At 47.2% G+C, this 20,662-nt stretch overlaps 1 protein-coding gene across 1 annotated transcript in view; it reads left to right on the top strand.

Annotated features, from left to right (window-relative positions):
• Positions 1–20,662, top strand: part of Ext2 (exostosin glycosyltransferase 2) — a 130,537-nt gene that overhangs the window by 13,761 nt on the left and 96,114 nt on the right. The window contains exons 4-7 of the mRNA XM_040745901.1: positions 2,040–2,156; positions 10,171–10,366; positions 12,708–12,847; positions 16,203–16,296. Of these exons, the coding sequence (XP_040601835.1) occupies positions 2,040–2,156; positions 10,171–10,366; positions 12,708–12,847; positions 16,203–16,296 (547 nt within the window). The remainder of the gene's footprint in view (positions 1–2,039; positions 2,157–10,170; positions 10,367–12,707; positions 12,848–16,202; positions 16,297–20,662) is intronic.

Below are 20,662 nucleotides of genomic sequence, written 5' to 3'. Positions count from 1 at the left end.
GTGTGTACTGTGAAGTCAGCTGGCGTTCTCGTCATTGTAGTGCCCTGGGGAGCTGGCTGAAGAGGCTGGGGCTTACAGGGGAGGACCCGCAGTACAGGCCTGGCCTGAGGACAGTTTAACCTCCTGCCATCAAGGCTCTTTCTGAGATCACATCCAGAGATGACGTGTGTGTGTGTGTGTGTGTGTGTGTGTGTGTGTGTGTATGTGTGTGTGTGTGTAAACATGACACAGGCCTGTTTCAGACACATTTCTCTGCTGTATCTGTATACCTGCCCCACACCTCTGCAATATAATAATGTGTTTGGGGCCACAGGGACAGAGTAGTGGAGTAGCAGTGAAGGCTGATGTGAGAAAGGAAGCCTGCTCCACCCCCTGCGTCCTGCTGGCGCACAGTAACAGCCTAATCACCCACAATGCTGGCTTACCTGTGCAGCCTGGTGCCTGTCTATAGTGCCCACGTCTGCTTCTCTGCACAGCGGCCTTGGGCCCTGCAGGGTCTGCTTGCGATCACAGCCATGGAAACCGCTCAAGTTCATGTTGGATGAATTCAGTGTTGCATGCTAATCAGGAGAACATCAGAGTGTGTGTTGTGTGTTGGCACTGGGGATAATCATTACATCTTAGAAGAAGACAGGAGCCTGGAGAGGTTTCAAGCCTGCTTGTTACCCCAGTTGCTAGTGCTTGGATTCAGAGTGCTTAAGCAAACATAGTGGGATTTCCAGGGGCGGTTTGAACATCTCTGATCTTAGGCTGGCCACATTAGAAGGGAACGTACATTTTCATCAGGGTGTGGAGGGGATTGGTAGCAATCACTATTGAAAAGAAAAAATGTGTTTTCTCACTTCAGACATTGAGCTCAGACTCTGTGTGCACATAGCAAAATCAGCCCAGACAGTGCTTTCGATGGGTTGGGGCCCTGGGGCAGAAGAACAGCTGAAGTGGGTGTGACCCACACCTGCTTCCTTTGTCTGATGAAGTGTCATCATGGCACTTGCTGGATCCAGTTAAAAACAATGTGGTTGGTGTTTTCTAACTAGGGAGAAGGCATGCTAGTGCCCGCAGACTCCAAGAGAGGCTCTAAAGCGTAGCCCGTCTCGGTTTCCCAGTTAGGGATTGGATTAATAAGACCCAGACTGGGAGGGACAGTGGCAACTGGTACAGGCTGTGTGAGTGACACAGCTCTGGGGTGGCAGAGGGAGAGCTGCTTGGTCCAGGGACTGCAGAGTCCGGGCTGATGTAGTGTGAGATGCGATGCCTGCTGGCCACCACTGCTTTCCTTTTCTGTAGACTTGGGAGATTCCAGGAGAGAGTGGGCAATGAGTGCCCAGTCTTCCTATAGACTTGCTAATACTCCTCTTGCTGTGGGTGTGTTGAGAACCAAGTGTGGAGGCTAGAGAGCTGGCTCAGTGCTTAGAAGCCTGACTGATCTTTCAAAGGTTCTGGGTTTGATTCCCAGACTCATATGGATGCTCACAATCATCTACATAACTCTAATCCGAGGAGATCCCACGCTCGCTTCTGGCCTCTGCAGACACACATGTAGGCAGAACAGTCACACACACAAAAATAATAAAATAAAAAATTAAAAAGGATAAAGTATGGCTTTGCAGGATGTCAGTGGGGTCTGAAGGAGGTAGCTCAGTGGGTTAGGGGGCTTGCCACCGAGCCTGATGACCTGAGTTCTGTCCTGACACCCACATGGTGAGTGGAGAGCACAAACTCTCAACTTGTCCTCTAACTTCTACGTGCCCTGTGGTGCATGCATATGTGCAAACACACACACACATACACACACACACACACACACACACCAAAAAATAAAAGTGTAGTAAACATTTTTGTAAAGTAAGGAAAGACTTCAGGCAGTGGAGGTAGGCTGCTGTTACTTGATGGGAAGCAGCTGGTGCCGGGGTGTTTCTCAAGCACAGGGCCTCCATATTATCTCTTGTTTTTATTAACTCAGTCATTGCCATCCTTCTCATGACATTTATCATGAAAACCTTCCTTCCCCAGTATTTACCCAAGTCTTTTCTCTGCAGGGCGCTGTTGGCAGGTGGCGGCTTTTCTACCTGGACTTACCGGCAGGGCTATGACGTCAGCATTCCTGTCTTCAGCCCACTATCAGCCGAGGTGGCTCTCCCAGAGAAAGCACCAGGGTAAGGTGGCTGAGCTCGGCAGTGTGCCATTACAGAGTATGGGTGCTGGCAAGGCTCGGTGTGGGGTACCCTGACAAGCAAGGTGTCTGTCAGGCCAGAGTCTGGAGTGTGCTGGCCTACCCCACCCATCTTGCTTTTCTTATAGCTTTAAGTATTATAGGAAGCTCCTGGGTTGACTACTAAGTTCACAAACAAACTAGAAACCTGTGGCATCCTGCCCACTCCTCCACTCCACAGAAATTTAACAAGTCTGTCATGTCAGAAGTGTTTCTTGAATCCGTCTGCTCCCTTTCCTCTGGATCTGCCTGCATCAGCCCACAGCCACCTCCTTTGGGATGCTAGGCAAAATCCTGTTTTGTGTGACTGACTCTAGTCTCCCTACTGTCCAGCCTGGTCTTGCCCTTCTAATGTATGCCAGATAAAGCCATACTTCCCTGAATCTGTCACAGCTGTCTGGTGTCTGGCCACTGTCTTCTCTTGAAGGACTTTCCCTTCAGTTTTTGGAACAGGTTTTCTCTCTCTGTTTTTCTGTGAACTCTTCATCTATGTGTGTATGTGTTGTCCGTGTGTGTGTGTGTGTGTGTGTGTTGTATATTCATGTTCATGTGTGTTGGGTGTACATGTGTGTGCATTGTATGTAGGCAAACTTTTCTGACTCACCAACCAGTTCCCAAATAATCACACTAAGACTTATTACTAATTACAAATGCACGGCCATAGCTCAGGCTTGTTACTAGCTAACTCTTACATTTCACATCTTAAATTAACCCATATTTCTTATCTGTGCTCTGCCACATGGCTCAGGACCTCTTCTCAGTGTGACAAGTTCATCTCCTGCTTCCTCTCCATCTCTTCTCGACTCCTGAGACTCCTCCCCTTCGTCATGCTCTCTTTTTGTCTGCAAGTCCTGCCTAACTTCTACCTGTCCAGCTGTTGGCCAGTCAGCTTCTTTATTAAACCAATCACAGTGACATATATGCACATAGTGTAAAGGAATATTCTATACATGTGTATATTTGTGGGGCATGTGTTGTGTGCATCTGTGTGCGTTGTGTTATGTGTTTATGTGTGTGTTAGGTGTGCATGTATGTATTTTTGGGGTGTGTGTTGTGTGCATTTGTGTGTGTATGTGTATGTTGTGTATGCATGTGTTTATTTGGGCTGGGGGGGGGAGCAAAGACAGACCCTAGGTGTCTGTCTTCGATTGCTCTCCACTTTTTGTTTTTTTGAGAAAAGGTCTCTCACTGAACCAGAGCTCATCAATATGGCTAGGCTGACTAGCCAATGAGCTTCAAAGATCTTCCTGTCTCTATCCCTCAGTTCCTCCCACCTCCTAGCCTCCCACCCAGACTGTGCTCTAGACACATGCTGCCATATCTGGCTTCTTACAGTGTCTCCGGGAGTCTGAACTCAAGTCCTGAAGCTTGTGTGGCAGGTAGTTTACCAACCAAGCCATCTCCCCAACCCTGCCTGACAATCTTTCTCCTTTTCTCTGTCAGTATAATGTCTTGCTCATCTTTTAGGTTTCAACTTGAAACTGCTTAGTTGGGAAAAGGCAGGCCACAGTTTCTTTTCCTGGACCAGATCCCCTGTATTATATTCCCACTGCAGGCTACCCTTTCCTAGGGTGACATTTATGCACGGGCATCATGACTCTTGGAAATCCTGTCTTCTTTGGTTTTTGGATTTTGTCAGTGCGATGGAGTACAGACCAGGTCTGCTCTTTAACCACCATAGTGGGTTTGACATTTAGTTGGCTCATATTTTCACATGTGGCATAAGGGGAAAGGTCTGGTTGCATGGATGTGGTGAGCCTTCTGTCTAACCTTTTCTTTGCTGGAGATTGTTTAGAAGTTGTTTCATGGTGGGAGCTCAGTGAGTTTTAAACAGACAAGATGATGATAGAAGCTTCCTTTGCTTGCTTGAGAAGTGTCCAGATATATAGGTGAGTGAAATGGCAACACAAAGAATGTCCTACCAGGTGACCCTTGAGATCAGTTCACAGTTTGACAGAAATGACTCTCAAGGAACTGGCTCACTCAGAGAACAGTAGACTCATTCTCAGAGCATCCCAGACTCAGAAGCCTGTGTGGACTCTGAGAAGCCAGTGAACACTCCCCAGAAGACAGCATCTTCCTGTGTGTGCTCCACCCCATGGCCTGGGGCCACGCCTGAAGTGTCTGCAGCATTTCTTTAGCAAGTGTTTGGACAGTGTGCCAAGCCCTGGTCAGCTCCAGGTACTTTTCCTTAAGCCTCTGCAAGGGCAAAGCGTGGTCTGTTTTCAGCAGCACAGGGTCATCTTCCCGGAGGCTCCTGGGTGTGGCTTCATGACATTTAAGTTGATAGTAACTCACAAACTGTGCAGCCAGTGTTTTAAAGTGTAAAATCCCAGGGAGGGGGGTTGTTGTTGCTTATTCAGAATTGTATAATTCTCATCAATACTGCTATCTAATTCTAGAACATTTTATCACTCTACAAATTCTGTCAGTAGCAGCCACTTGTCATCTCTGCTCAGGGCAGCATCTGCTAGCCTCCTTCGTGACTCTAGTTCTACTCTGGACACTTCATGCTAGTGTGAGCTGGCCTTTTGTGTCCCTCTCCCTCCCTTGAGCGTGTGTTCACACTTTCCTCAAGCTGTAGCTTGGAACGGGCACTTCTCTCCTCAGTGACTATTTAATTGTGTGTCTGCACCATGCTTGGTTCACCCAGTCACCAGTGGATGGCAATCGTGATTATTTCTAATGTTTAGCTGTATTAAACATGCTGCTATGAACTTTCAAGTGCAGGCTTTTGCGGAAGCCTGTGTTTTCAGTTCCCTTGGCTTTCTATCGAGGAGTGGCATTGCTGAGCCATGTGGTAATTCTCTTGTAACTTGTAGAAGAAACACCAGACCCGTTCCCAAAGGCTACAACACCGTGCACCAGCCAGCCAGAGCTATATAAGGTTTCCAATCCTCCTTGTCTTCATAGCACTGTCGTTATCTGCACTTCTGATTCTGTCCAACCTAGGGCATGTGGGACACTGTCTCACTGTTGCTTGGTTTGTGTTTCTCTAGTGACCCCTGCTGTTGTCTTTTCTTATGGCTATTTATAGGACTTCTTTGGAGAAATGCTTGTTCATATTATTTGTTCATTTTAAATTGAATTGTCTTCTTATTGTAGAATTTTAAGAATTTTTATGTAGTCCAGGCATGGGGGCCTGACAGAGTATATGATCTGCAAATATTCTGTCCTGTCCTGTAGGATGCTTTCAACTTTCTTGATAATGACCTATGAGGTACGAACGGTTCTATTTTTAATGAAGTCCAGTTTTTTCATCTCTGTCTCTGTCTTTCTCTTGGAGGCTGAAGTTAGATATCTTCCTCATTTCCCCTCCACCTTAGTATTTGAGACAGGGTCTTTCACTGAATCTGAAGTTCACCAAGTGAGCCTCTAGAATTCCCATGTCTGTTTCCCCAGCACTAGGATTGCAGGCACATGTGTGCTGGGTATTGAACTCAGGTCCTCATGCTTTCACATCAAGCCCCTACCTGCCTGGATGTTTCCTAATGCCCAGTTTATCTGATTTTTACTTAGATTGCTTGTACTTTTGGTATATGTCAGTATTAAAAAAGAGACACCGTTGCTAAATCAAACTTATGCTAGATTTACACGAATGTTTTCTTTTTATCCCTGTTGTGTTCTCTCTTTTTAAAAAATTTAAATTAGAAACAAGCTTGCTTCACATGTCAATCCCAACTCCCTCTCCTCCCCTCCATCCCTGTCCCCCCAACCTCTCAACTCCCTGCCCCATTCCCCCTCTGCTCCCCAGGGAGGGTGAGGCTTCCATGAGGGATATCCAAAGTCTGGCATATCATCCCGGGCAGGACCTATGTCCTCCCCCATGTGTCCAGGCTGAGAGAGCATCCCTCCATGTGGGATGGGCTCCCAAAGTCCATTTGTACTCCAGGGATAAATACTGATCTGCTATCAGAGGCCCCATAGATTGCCGAGGCCTCCTCACTGACACCCACGTCCTGTCTTTGCCTTTCCTCTGCCAGAGTTACTTCACACATGGTTCTTTTATTCTATAGTTCAGGCTGGCCTGGGACTTACAGCAATTTTCCCACTCTGTCTCCCAAGGGCTAGCATTACAGGACTTGCATGATCCCAAGCTCTTGACAAACAATCCCTACAGAGAACTCAGAGGCTAGTGAGGCTGCTGTACATCAGCACCCTGCTCCAGGGTTGTTGGTTCCTGTGCGACAAGCAAGTTTGTCATGTACCCAGGATCTTCAGTTTGGCGTATTGATGTAGCATGAGAGGGCTGACCTGCCTGGCACAGACTATCCTGTTTGCACATTTTGGGCACAGTGAACCCCACTTACCAGTTCTGTGGGTGGTGGGAGCCGTCCCCCATCCAGGTTCCCAGACACCAGTCAAGAAACTAACCTAACAGTCAAAACTTTCACAGGACAGCAGCAGACCTGCCATGCTAACCTCTCGGGACAGGACAGCCACCACAACAGGTAGTGAATGTTCTCAGACATTCTCAGGGCTGCGGCTGAGAAGCATGAGAAACTGGAACCAGTAGTGAGCTAACCAGTGAGCATGTGAGGACTGGTCTGCTGGGTGTTCATGCCTCTGGGCCTGTCTGCTTGGTACACCTTCCCTAAACTCGCTGTGATCTACCCTGAGTCCTAATCCAGCCGCTGTCCTGCTGGTTTAGGACTCTGTCACTCCCTCCAGATCTAACCCAGGGGTGAAAACCCTGAGGCCCAAAGGTGGGCAAGCTCTGCAGTGCTAGAGACCGCTTTCAGAGGCTTAGCTCTGGAGTTTATATTGTCTCTGGTATTTTTCTAGTAATGTGATTTCTCTGACTTTTATGTATGACTGCATGGAATTTGAGATCACTTGATGTTGCAAGTAGTTTTAAAGTTATGTGGTTCAGTAACCTCTGAGAGACCCCACTGTCTTCATGGTAGTCCCCAAAGGCCAAGGGCTCGTGGGACAGGGCCCTTCCTCCATGGCCACTGCTAAGCTGCTCCTTACAGAGGAATGTTACTTTTATAGAAGATACTCCTCTCCTGCCTTCCAGAGACTAAAGGTGAAGGCAGACTTTGACCTCATCATCCTCTCAGGGCCCCAGGGAAGACAGGGAGGGTGCCCTGGCTACAGCATGAGGGTCCCACCCTCTGTGAGAGGTGTTTCTCAGGGAATTCCCACGTCTCCTGAGGACTGCCCAGCATAGCAATGCTGGCTTCCTTTTTATTTTAAAAACCTCCTGGTGCTTCTTCAATGGGAAGCTCAGGGTTGTTGCTATTGATAGCTCCTTCTCACAGTTGTGGTGAGCCTCACTGGAATTCTTATCATTTTCCTTCTAAAAGGAGCTAAATCAGGAGTTTACAACCCTTGCTTTTGAGGGAGACATCAAGTTCTCAGCACGATTTGGCTTCAGCTTTGAGATCAGTGGGCCTGGGAAGAAACATGAGAGCCACAGTCAACTTGAGCCTTCTGAAGAAAAACAGATCTACCTGACATTTTTGCTCAGTTAAAACTAAAGTGGGCATAGTCCATCAGCTGCCCGATGGGTCAGAGTAAGCCAGTGTGCTGGCAGGGAACCTGTTTAAGTCCTGTTCATATCTGCACACTGGACTAGGTGGGACTGGGGGTAGGCACAGTGAGTGGAGCTCTAGTGGGCCTGACTGCTTCTGAACAGTGAAACGATGAAATCCAACCCTGTCTCTCTTTGCTTAGGTTCCTTCGAGAAGCACATACTAACATCTGTTTACTTCTGAATCTGTATAGCACCTTGCATGTGTATGTGTGTTTGTGTGGGTGTGGGCTTGCATGTGTGTGTATGACCTTGGGTATCATCCTCCTTTGAGGGCTCTCTCATTGACCTAGAGTCCATTATGCTACACTAGCTGGCCAGCAAGTCCAGGGATCCTCTTGTTTCCACCTCCCCAGCTCTGGGAGTATAGGCATGTGCTGTCACACAGTGGTGCTGGGATTGAATCCAGATCTTCATGCTTGTGTGACAAGCACTTTACTGCCTGAGCTCCTTTGCTCTCCAGCCCGTTATTTATCTTTGAGACAAGGTTCTTACTGTGTAGTTTAGGCTGGCCTCGCACGCGCCACCTTTCTGTCTTAGTTCTTTGGTTCAGGGGTTACCAGTGTGTACTATCATACTCGACTCCAGCTCCATCCAGCACTGCAGAACCATTCTGGCCTTCCATAGCTGCAGCTCCCTGCTTGCTCCCATGATCCTCAGTGTCTAGATTCTCTGTTCTATATGTCTTTGGACCTGAAGGTTCATTCTCTGGGAGGGTAACCTGAGTTGCAGAGAGTGTTCTTTGGTTGTGGGTATGTGACTAAGGCTCCCTTCAGTTAGAACAGACACATTCATAGGACTGTAGCCTTTATGAGCCTGTGTGACACACAGCTCTAGTTTTCTCTGACTTTCCAGTTTGAATAGGATGTATGTAGCACTGTTCTGTTTATCAGGGTAAGCAGGGGTGGGGTGATCATTTTCTCAGAACCTGCTTTATGTGAATTTTCTCATTGGCTATTGCAGAGCTTCCTGCAGCTGTTTTGCCCCAAATAAACACACAGAGACTTATATTAATGATGAAACTGTTGGTCGATGGCTAGGGCTTCTTATTGGCTAGCTTTGTCTTAATTATTAACCCATTTCTGTTAATCTAAATATTTCCATGTGGTCTTATCTTACTGGAGAAGAGTCTGGCGCATCCCACCTTCCCGGTCTCACATAGCATCTGCTGTCTCCCTATACGTCCCAGAATTCTCCTCATCTCCTAGATCCACCTATCTCCCTGCCTCTGTTGGCCACAGTGTTTTATTCATCAACCACTAAGAGACACATATACACAGAAGGACTTCCCCCATCATCTCCTCTTTTGTGACTAAATAAAAAGAAAGGTTTTACCTTTAACATAGTAAAATTATATATAGCAAAACAGTTATCTAGCAAGAACTATAGTTAACAATATTTAGTCCATTAACATTTGGTAAAATTTAAAGAACATATTCTATCATCTATCCTATCTTGTGAGTCTAAAGTTTTATATGTAACTCATCTTTTATCATAAGTAAGGAAAACCCTAACCATACTATATAGAACCTCTCAATATAGTTTCTGGCTCTCAATATGCAGAGAGAGTCATCTTACACATTGAAACTGCTGAATTTATTCCTGAACCTTTGATGTCTTTCTTTATTCTGCATCCTTGCTATGTATATGTTGAGATGTGCTCTGTGTTGTGGTAAGGATAGCCACCCCCCTGCCATTTCTGGTTTTTAGTTCTTCTCCTGCCCATGTGACGTTGGCAATGGAGATGTGTCCCAGAGTCTCTACATAGCGTAGTGGTGCTGCTTGACACTGCAGCCCATAAGGGGGACTCCTTCTCTCCTTGTTTGAAGGATGCAGCTGTTTTTCTCCTCAGATCGCAGACTCAGGTTTAATAAATGATAGCTTTTTGTTGTACTATTCAAGTAATCAGCCTGGTTTCTCTTTGAATATACATACCTGTGTTTATAGCACACTCTGTAGACTTAGCATGCCATGAGCATTTCTTCACAATATTAGGAGCTGTTTTCTGTTGGACATAGTGGCATTTGCCTTTAATCCTAGCACTCAGGAGGCAGAGGCAGGCAGATGTCTGTGAGATTGAGCCTAGCCTACTCTAAATAGCAAATTCCAGGCTAGCCAGAGACCCTGTGTCAAAACAAAATAAAACAACAAAAAAGAAGAAAAATAGAAAAAACCTCATTTGCCTAAATACAAATTTTATGGCTTCATATTTCAGGATGCAACTGAGTCATACCTTGTTTTTACATAGTACATAATGCTTTTAATATCTAGTAATGTGACTCAGTATAATTTTAAAAATAAGTGGTGGATGTTGAGACTGACCAGCAAATACTTGTTCCTGAAAGTTCAATGTTAAGCTTTGTGTGACCTGACTGACCAGTGACTAATCCCAGGTGACCTTTTCTCTCCCCCACCCCTGTAGTCCCCGGAGGTACTTTCTGCTGTCCTCTCAGATGGCCATCCATCCTGAGTACAGAGAGGACCTGGAAGCCCTCCAGGCCAAACACAGAGAGTCAGTGTTGGTCCTAGACAAATGCACCAATCTCTCGGAGGGTGTCCTTTCTGTCCGCAAGCGCTGCCACCAACACCAAGTCTTCGATTACCCCCAAGTACTACAGGTGAGTGTCATCCAAGATCTTGCCAAGCTCAGGGTGGGTTGCTCCTGTGGAGTGAAACTGACCCCAGGCGCTGTTTTTCATAAGTAACTGGGGTGGTACTCAAGGGGAGGAGACGCAGCTCCTTGCTGCAGGTGTAGACCACTGGGAGCCTGAGTGGATGTGCGTTTATGTGATGTGGGGCCGCTTGATCGCTAAGGGTTAATAATCCTTTCAGATACTCATTGTACTTCAAAAACAAAAGTCCTCTGGATTTCTAAGAAGCTGCATGGGCAAGGCACTCAAATGTGTCTTGTTTTTACCCCCTGTGTTCATGGGCGGAGAAGTGGGTAAGGTGGCCAGTTGTATCTCTAAGTCATGGCAGCCAACAGGGCCACAGCTGGCTTTCTCTGAACATTCAGGCCTGTTCTTACTGCTCTGGCTTTGGGGTATTTTGTCACCCACAGCATACCCTTTACTTCCACCATGCGTGTGTTCCTCCATAGCCATAGGCAAAGTGGCTCTTTGGGGACTGTTTATAGGCAGACTGTTTGACATTCCAGGGCGTGGGGGGACCAGGAAAGGAAAATCAGAGCCTTGCTCACTTAAACATTTAAGCTTGAGACATGTTAGTTTAAGAACTATCAAGGAGTGAGGTTATTTTTATATGTTGATGTATTTATTAATTTTTTAAATCTCCAGAGAGCGGGCCCATCCTGAAATTGTTAAAATACTCTATCAAGAAGTACTGTCTTCCTCTGGAGTTTCTGGCTAATAATAGCAGAGATGCAGCCTGTGTTTATAGTAACCCTTTTCTTGAAGGAAGCACTATCAGCATGTGTCCACATCTGGTGGTGGCTCCTTGAGCAGGCAAGCTGCTCACTTGCAGCTCAGACACCATGCATGCCCCCCCCCCCAGCTGCTTCTCTCCTGTGTCGAATCCATAGGTGTTTGGGAGATTGATGTTCTCATGTTATTTCCTGTCCTTCCCCTTTCTATAATGTTATTTATTTTTCAAGAAAATCTTTATTAGATTGTTTAGTGTGCAAATGTATGTACATGTGTATGTGTGTGCATACGTGCACATGCCACAATACAGTGTGGAGGTTAGAAGACAACTTTGCTGGAGTTGGTTTGCTCGTCTACCCTGCGGGTCCCTGGGGTCTCAGACTCAGGTCATCAGGCCCGGCAGTGGTGTCTTTACTGGCCAAGCCATTTCACTGGCCTTAATGGTATATTCATGTGATTCAGTGATCAGTTTTAAGGTATAATTTTCTTTCTTTAAGATTACATTTACTTTGTTTGTGGGGATAAAGAGGAAACAAGATTAAAAAAAAAAACAGGATTTCACTGTGTAGCCCAGGTTGGCTTTAAATTCACTATCCTCCCGCCTCATCTTCCCAAATACAGAGAAGAGCCACTTTGCCTGGCTTCCCCCCCCGACTTTAAAGATGAGGTCATGTTTTCTGAAGAGACAGAAGTGGGGAAACTGGGAGTAGGAGAAACAGAATCTTATTTTGGGGATGCGGTGTCCATGGTACCTGTTCTTCCTCTGTACATCTAACATTGTCCCAGTATCCACCACATTGAGAGGTATGAGAGAATGAGCAAAGAAGAGATTTTTTGCGAGTTAATTGTTGTTGGACTTCTTGTCTCTAAAACCTATCATTTCCATGTCTTCTTCAGGCTCTGTGCACCTTTAATGAATAGCTTCTATAGGCAGACAATGTTAGGGTCTTGGAGCCTAGAAGAAGAACAGAAATTTCAGAGTTTCCTTATGAGGGTCCTCTAACGGGACTGTCCCACTACAGGCTGGGCTGAGGTCAGGGATTAGGCAGTGTTGAGACCACATGCCATGTATGTATACACAGTTCATTGGCACTGATGAACACTATTCTGCAGGACCTCATAAGGTCACTTGACCAGAGGAAGCCTGTGATGCTGACTCTCAACATGTGCAGAGCACCAGCCCTGGTGGCACGGAGGTTGCATTGAAGAACTAAGGTGGGAAACCCCGCAGCCAGCTGAGCATTTCCTGTTTCTTTTGGAAGTTTCTTTTTTTTTTTTTTTTTTTTTTTTTTTTTGGTTTTTTGAGACAGGGTTTCTCTGTATTGTTTTGGAGGCTGTCCTGGAACTCACTCTGTAGACCAGGCTGGCCTCGAACTCACAGAGATCCACCTGCCTCTGCTTCCCGAGTGCTGGGATTAAAGGCGTGTGTCACCAATGCCTGGCCCTTTGGCAGTTTCTACATGCCTAGGTACTGCTTAGCTTTAAGTCTTGGGGGAACGCCATAATGTGCAGGGGTCCAAGTCAGTGGCCCAAGGGATTTCTTTGTAATCCTCAACCTTGTCTTGTGTTGCTGCAGGAGGCTACTTTTTGTGTGGTCCTTCGAGGAGCGCGGCTGGGGCAGGCGGTGCTGAGTGATGTGTTACAGGCTGGCTGTGTCCCGGTTGTCATTGCAGACTCCTATATTCTGCCCTTCTCGGAAGTTCTTGACTGGAAGAGGTGGGTATACCATCTAGTGAACTGTAGCTGGTGGCTTGGCCAGTATTCGAAGGGAAAGCCTCTGGGACCATTGTGATGCGTACTCAGGTTTGAGAACTGCAGGTTGAGTGTGCTTAACTTGTAAGTCAGAAACATTCCAAAGTGTGATGCTTTTGAGCACTGTCAAGAATGCCACGGTGGACAGTTCCACACTTGCCGTCATGTAATAGCTCACAGAAAATGCTGATGTAGGGAGGTGCAGAAGGAAATGGAGGTGGAAGATAGATCAATATTCACATGCATGAGAATAATGTAATGAAGCCGGTTATTTAAGGAACAAACAAACATGACCTTGAGGGTAGCCAAGGCTGTGTGAGTGAGGCACACACTGCTTGTCACAGTTCTTCAAAGTATTGCTTAGAGCTCTAGATTGGCCAAGAGGATTCAGACGCCAACACTGAACTTGTGCTAGGTAGCAACCCTGCAGTCCTCCAGGAAGCAGCCATTGCTTCACCGTCTTTCCCCAAGTCATCTGTGTATCTCAAATAGGTGTGCGTGCGTGCGTGCGTGTGTGTGTATGTGTGTGTGTGCGCGCGTGCGTGTGTGTGCGTGTGTGTGTGCGTGTGTGTGCGCGTGTGTGTGCGCGCGCGCGCGCGTGTGTGTGTGTGTGTGTGTGTGTGTGTGTGTGTACCACTTAAGTTTGGTAAGAGTGGCAATCAAAGGGTGATGGTTTACTGTAAATTACATTCAGTGCATGTGTAACAAATGCATAGAACATAAACCATAAACAAATCTTCATATGTAGACTGGAGTCCCAAGTTATGTTCATGCAGATATTTCAAACTGGAAGACACCTTGGGACTGACCAACTGGAAACTGAGTACTTCCTGGCCACTGTTGCTTTAGCCTGTTTGCAGGACTGGGCCTAGAATAAAGGGACCCTGGCCACTGTTACTTTAGCTTGTTTGCCATGTCTTCCATTAGACTTAGCACATTGGTTTAGAACAGTTCACAGAGTCCAGTGGGCCAGACACACAGGCTGACTGTTTTTATATGTAAAGTCTTATTGAATCACAGCTGTACCCCTTCATTTGCCTGTTACTTGTAATTACAGATACTGGGTGGCTTACAAGGCTTAAAATACTTACTCCCAGCTCTTTCCACAAAGCAGTTGCCACCCCAAGAACTGACGCAGTCTAGACACACCTGGAAAGTGTCTTTCTTTACCCCAGCGACTCTGAGGTCCCAGGTAACTGGATTCATAAGTGCAGTCGAGAGCCACTGCTGTTGAGTTGCTGTGGGATTGCACAGTGCGCTGGCTGCCAGTGGAGAGCCTGTACCTTGGTGAAAGCGTGGGATCCAAAACACAGGGATAAGTGCAGATCCTTCTGGTTGTGTTCACAGGGTGCCGTCTGGTCTCATGTGTTATTTCCAGACTGGTGGCAGACTGTTAAAATTTAATTTCCTTGCTGTGTCCCCTTTAACTCATGCCTTTGCCACAAATATTTAATTGCTGTCTCTTTTCTAACTCTTACGATGGTTTATCCAACTCCAGTAACATAGGTGCTTGGACAACTTAAATAGCACAATTGACTCATCCATCTAACCTTATTAGAAAGCCTGCTGTTAATAAGATGGTATTTTATAATCCAATAATAGTGATAATTTCGGCTTCTGAGGAGGTTAGAACCTAGTGGGGAAGAATAGCCAGGGATTCAGGGACAAATACAGACCCTGCTTGATTGTGTCACTTCCTCTAGCAAGGCTTCACTTCCCCAAGCCTCCCCCAATAGCATGACCAACTGGAAACTGAGTGTTCAAATATCTGAGCCCATGGGGGACGTATTGTTCAAATTCTTACCATCACCATCAGCTGTAGGTTCTCCAAGAGGAACGAGGTCAGGCCTTCGTTTAAGGAAGCTCTCTACTTAATGATGGGAGCGCAGGGGCCCCACAGTTTCCAGATGCTGTGATGTGATTGGTCAGACTCTGGCTGGCAGTGCTAGGAGAGGGAGAAGATTGACATTGATGAGGGCCTTGCAGGGTGGTGGGGTAGCGGGCATGAAAGGGTATTTCTACAGAGGTCAAGGTCAGCTCCAGTGTGGTGTTATGGGTGAGCAACAGGAATGGAGTCAGGGGCCTGAGGTCAGATAACCAGCTCCTCCTGTCTGGCTTTGAAATTATGGCAGATTAATTCATCTCTTTTGGTCCTCAGTCCTCTCTCTGCTGCAAAAATCATTTACTTATTTACCAGATGTCCCTGAAGTTCTAACTGTGTGGGAGACAGCACACTGAGTGCTCTAGGCACAGTGGTAGGTGAGCTAACATAGTGGGCGGGAGTGGGAGCTAGATCAGTGAGCATCTAGTGCAAGTATGCTTACACTCTCTGCACACTGTCCTTCTGGAAGTCAATGCCAGTCTCCCCTTCTCACTCCTCATACCCAGCCTGTGAATGAATCCCGTGTGCACAGGCAGGCCCTCACCTCTCCCCAGCTCCACTCTGATGTAGTCCTACTGTCTCTGCAGGAGTTCCAGCCTTTCTTCCTGCTCCTGTCCCTGCTTCCTGTCACTCTGTGACCCCGTAGACAGCATGGGCCTTACTGACCCTGGAGACAGCAAGGGCCTTACTGACCTCACAGACAGCATGGGCTTTACTGACTCTGAAGATAGCTTGGGTCTTACTGACCCGGTAGACAGCTTAGGTCTTACTGACCCAGTAGATAGCACGGGCCTTACTGACTCTGTAGATAGCACAGGCCTGTTGGAGCATATTCGACTTTTCATGCTTTTTCCTCCACCTCCTAGTGCTTCCCCATCTCAGCACCAAGTTCTCCATGTCCTCCAAGGGCCCATGTGCCTCACTGCAGCCCTCCCTCTCTCTCTCTCTGCTCGGCTCACATTCTTTTCCATCCTGTTTACTCTGGAGCGGCCACAGGGGCCCCCTAGCTGTTTCTGGACAATGCCCAACATGGTGTTTCCTCGACCTTTCACTCATTAGCCCCATGCCCGGAGCTCTCTTCCCACAGGCTTCTCATGCCCTGTTCACCCTCTTTGCTCTGATGTTCTCTGATGAATTGTCAGTGCCCAGCACACAGTAGGTCTATCATCAATGGGGGAAATAATTGTTAATTCTGGGAGTGTGACAGGTAAGGTAGGATAGACAGGGAGGCAGCATTTCACATGCAGAGGTCCTGTGGTATGACAGAACTTACTGCGGTTGCTGACAGTGGGGCCAGGGAGGACAAAACAGATAGGGAAGGATAGGGCTGAGGAGTTTGGGGAGTTTAGTTTCTGCTCCTGAGAAGGGAGCAGGACAGTACACAGTGTTGCTTTCTGGAAAGGGCTGTGCACATGTAAATAGTGCTGTTGTCTCCAGGGCGTCCGTGGTGGTCCCGGAGGAAAAGATGTCAGACATGTACAGCATCCTACAGAACATCCCACAAAGGCAGATCGAAGAGATGCAGAGACAGGTAAGAGGCCAAAACTGAAACACCAGGTTGGGGAGAGGAAGTGGGGCTTCTGGAGCAGTGACTTGGACACAGAGGGCCTTCAGCCAAGTACACAGTGGGACTATGTACTCATTGTATCAGCTATTGAGGAAGGGAGGGTTCAGTGAGTCATCTTAAGTTAGGTGTAGATTAACGACAAGGGTTTCAGGCTATGCTGGGGAACCCCTGCTGTGATTTCGGGGTGCCAAGTAACAGTGACCAAGAAGACAGCCAAGGAAGCAAGGCAGCAGCATATTTGTTTGGTTGTGTCCTAAGGAAGACAGCCTTGTGACAAGTGGTCTTGTCCTCCATTGCCATTTCCCTGCCTCCCTCTACGGACCTGTCTTTCCCTTTTGATACACTGCCTGGGTTTTGACTTCCAGGAGGACTTTACTGGGTTCCCATTAGGTCTCATTGCTCTCTCTCTTAAAGAAGTCTAAGGGGCCTTCATTGTCAAGCAAGTTAATGAAATCTAAAAGATGGCCCTGAAATTAGTGCTGTGTTCATCTCTGTTTTTATAGATTTTTAGTGTTTAATCTTCATCAGAATTATCCACATGGGCTACAGAGATAACTCAGTCAGTAAAATGCCTGCCACAAAAGCATGAGGATCTGAGTTGTACCCTTAGGACTCATGTTAAAAGCCAGGCTTGGTGACACAGACCCCTAACTCTAGTGCTGGTGAGGTGGACACAGGAGATCCTTGAAACTCATTCTAGCAAGGGTAAGTGAGAGACCTTGACTCCAAAATAGAAAGATAGGGAGTGTCTCAGGTTTCTATTGCTGTGAAGAGTCTCCATGACCACTGCAACTCTTCTAAAAGAAAACATTCAATGGGATGGCTTACAGTCCATTATCATCATGGCGGTACATGGCGGTGTGCAGACAGACATGGTGCTGGAGAAGGAGCTGAGAGTCCTGTATCTTGATTTTCAGGCAGCAGGAGTCTGTGTGTCCACACTGGGAATAGCTTGAGCGTAGGAGACCTCAAAGCCCACAGTGACATAGTTTCTTCAGCGAGTCTGCACCTACTCCAACAAGGCCACACCTCCTAATAGTGCCACTCCCTATGAGCTTATGAACACCAATTACATTCAAACACACACACACACACACACACACACACACACACACACACACACACACACGAGTAGGCGTTGGAGATGAGTGAGAAGAGACTTGGAGGTTCTCAGCATACAGCTCATGTTTTCAGCCTGGTTCCTCACTCTTGGTCATGTGGCTAGAGAGCAGACTACATGGATGAAGGCAGGTAGTTGTCCAGCTGTGGGATGAGGAGACCCAGAGCTACCTGCTTCGTAAGTGCATTCTCAGCCTGTCCAGCTGTCTGCCCACCTTTACTCTGCTCAGGCCCTCCTGGGCCTGCAGCACCAGTACCCTGACTCCCCCTGCTTTACAGCATCCGTATACTGGGATGAGTTTCCTAGTCTCTTTCCCATGGGCTGATAGAATCATGTAAAATTTTCTGTCACATGTCACTCCAGGGATTTAGGAGAGAGGGAAAATGGCTGTGCCTGCTCTTGCCCTTTGTCCTTGGATGTTCGTGTTAGTAATTTTTCATCACTATGACAAATACTGGAGATAATTACATTACAAAGAGGAAAGGGTTGGTTTGGGCTCACAGTTCAGCAGATTCCAGGCTCTGACTGGGTGGACTTGTTGCTCGGGGGAAGGACAGCAGGTCATGATGGTGTACAGAGCTAAGCCGAGCAATTCACTTTGTGGACTTCGTGAAGAGAGGAGAGGAAGAGCCAGAGCCCCACGGCGTCCTTCAAGGGTGCATCCCTATGTCCTGAGCACACACACTCCTTCTAAAAGCCACCACCTCTCCATTCTGTCACTCCAGGACCAAGCCTTTGACACAGGCCTTCAAGCTTTAGTGACACTAAGATCTTTTCACACAGTAACTCACCTGGGTGGAACCCAGCTGGGCACCATGGGGCTCTGCCTTCTGCGGGTCTCAAAAGGCCCTTCCACAGAGCCTTGCGCCATCCTGGTAGAAAGCAGGTTGCAGGTTGCTGATGCTGACAGCCTGCCCACTAGCTTCTCAAAGCTGGGAGTTCCTGAGCTTCCAATCAGTATTCACCACTGACTTCATCTAAGCTGGTGAATCTGAGAGTCAGTTTAGAGTTTGCCATGTTTTTACCATAACCCTATAGCATTGGGGAAAACTGCCCTTTGAAGAGTCTGGGTGTTTGTGTTCTTTGTGTCACTTTTAAAAATTATTTTTAGTTTTTAGACAGTATCTCATTATGTAGACCAGACTGGCCTGGAACTTGCAGAGATCCACCCTTCTCTGCCTCCAGTGTGCTGGTGCTGAAGGCATTTACCTCCATACCCTGCCTGATGGTATCTTTGTTTATTAGGCTAAATTATAGAATCATGCACTAAATAAGTTTCCACCTTACACAAGATTCTACCAAGGGGTGAAGATGAACACAGTCTCTTCTCTGCCCCACCAGCCACACGTGGAGAAAGAGATCACTTGCATTTTGGAACAGAGTGTCTCCTGACAGCCCACAGAATGGCAAAGTTCTTGACAGGATCAGGAGTGGGAGCAGCGGGCCTGGGACAAGCCTGGCTTCGAGTTAGTTGTCAGTTGCAGGCTAGGAGTCACTGGGACAGCTGAGGTGGAGTGAAAGAAGGACTTGTAAAGCTCATTGGTTATTGAGGTTGAAGACCGGGACTGTGCCCTGGCCCTGTCCATACTAATTGTCTTACCATCCTGAGCATGGAGCTGTCTAGGCTTTCATTTTGTCCTCTGTGGAATGAAGGGCCTCACTGAATCACCTCTTGTGTTCCAGGCAGCCATTTAGCAACTCTGTGGAAGCCTTGTCTTTGGTAAGAATGTTGCCCTCCGGACCAGCACTGATGTTTAAGAGGTCATCTCTTCTCTCCCTGAATATTCCCTCCCCTGCTTCCCCATGTCCATTTAGCTGGGCCTGCTCCTTGACAGTCCAGAGTGCTCTAAGGTGACACATCTGTCTGCCTGCCTTTTCTGTGGACTCAGGGTTCCCCAAGTGACCTCTTTTGTCTCCCAACCCCACATTTCTGGACTGGACTGATCTCAATTAAACATGCTTGAAATAATTCCCAGTTTGGTATAAAGGCTGGCAAAATTTGACTCTGGCTAGAAACCAGTTGCACCCTTCCTTTCTACAAGTCGTAATAGCTACCAACGTCTCTTGACATTGCTGAATGTGCTACTTGTGTGGGAGCACTCAGCTTCAGTTGAGAACCAGGAATTGCATTGATAATACATCATCTCTCCGTTTGGAGAGTTATTAGTCAGTGCCCCAACACTATAAAGCAGTATTCGAGGCAGTGAGCTTAGAACAAGTTCAGAGGTTCACATCTGGTGTCTGTCAGCTAACTGGTCTGGCCTATGATGAAGTTAATGTGGGGTGACTGGCCAGAGAAAGCAAAAGAGGGAGGCTGTTGAGCTCTATACCTCCTTTTAGGGCACACCCCACTGACCTGAGAACTACTCACTTGGCCTCATCTCTTAAAGGTCATAGTGCTTCCTTCCCAGGATCACCATCTGAGGACCAAGCCTTTATATGTGGGTCTCGGGGGACTCACTATGTGTGTGCTTGCAATCTTTTACATAGACTGAGCTTGACCTTGGTTGGAGTGTTAAAAATTGCTCCTATACCTCAGCGAATCCTCCCTGGGGAGCTCAGCCTCAATCATTGTGTAATCTAGGCATATGTCTCTGCAGTCACTGGGCCTCATGTCTCCAGGTGACACAGGGCCTGGTCATCCTCAGGCACTCAGAGGTAGAGCTTAATGAGCTGCAAGAACATTGCAAGTTGTTACCAGCAGGGGTCTCCATCCACTTTTAAGTGAGGAATTCTCTTGCCAAGGATTTAAATCTGGGGGAAATCTCAAATGCCAGGGGCTGCTTGCTTCTCAAGGGACATGGTCCTCACTGTTGCTCTCTAGAGACCATGTTGTTCAAGTAACAATTCAGGCATTTGCTCTAGCAGCATGGGACAGCACCCAACACACACACACACACACACACACACACACACACACACACACACACACACACTCACTCACAGCAGGTGGGGAAAGGGTAATTAAAACTAGCTAAACAGAAAAATCTAAAAAGAAAGGCCATAATCTGAGTGTTTGGTACACTCATTCTCCTCCTAAATGTAGCTGGGAGTTCAGTTGTCCTAAAGGAGAGAGGCATGGAGGCAGCCATACCTAAGGACAATACTGGATTCTTAATTGAGCCACAATTGGGAGGAAGCCAGATTTTATGAAGAAAGTGTTTCTGGCAGATAGTCCTGGAATGGCCCTTGTCAGCGGTGCGAGCGCAC

Source organism: Mesocricetus auratus, unplaced genomic scaffold, assembly GCF_017639785.1.
Source record: "Mesocricetus auratus isolate SY011 unplaced genomic scaffold, BCM_Maur_2.0 Super-Scaffold_100004, whole genome shotgun sequence".
In the NCBI taxonomy this organism is placed as follows: Eukaryota; Metazoa; Chordata; class Mammalia; order Rodentia; family Cricetidae; genus Mesocricetus; species Mesocricetus auratus.
Note: the sequence above shows the minus strand (reverse complement) of the source record. Positions and strands in the feature narration are given on the sequence as shown.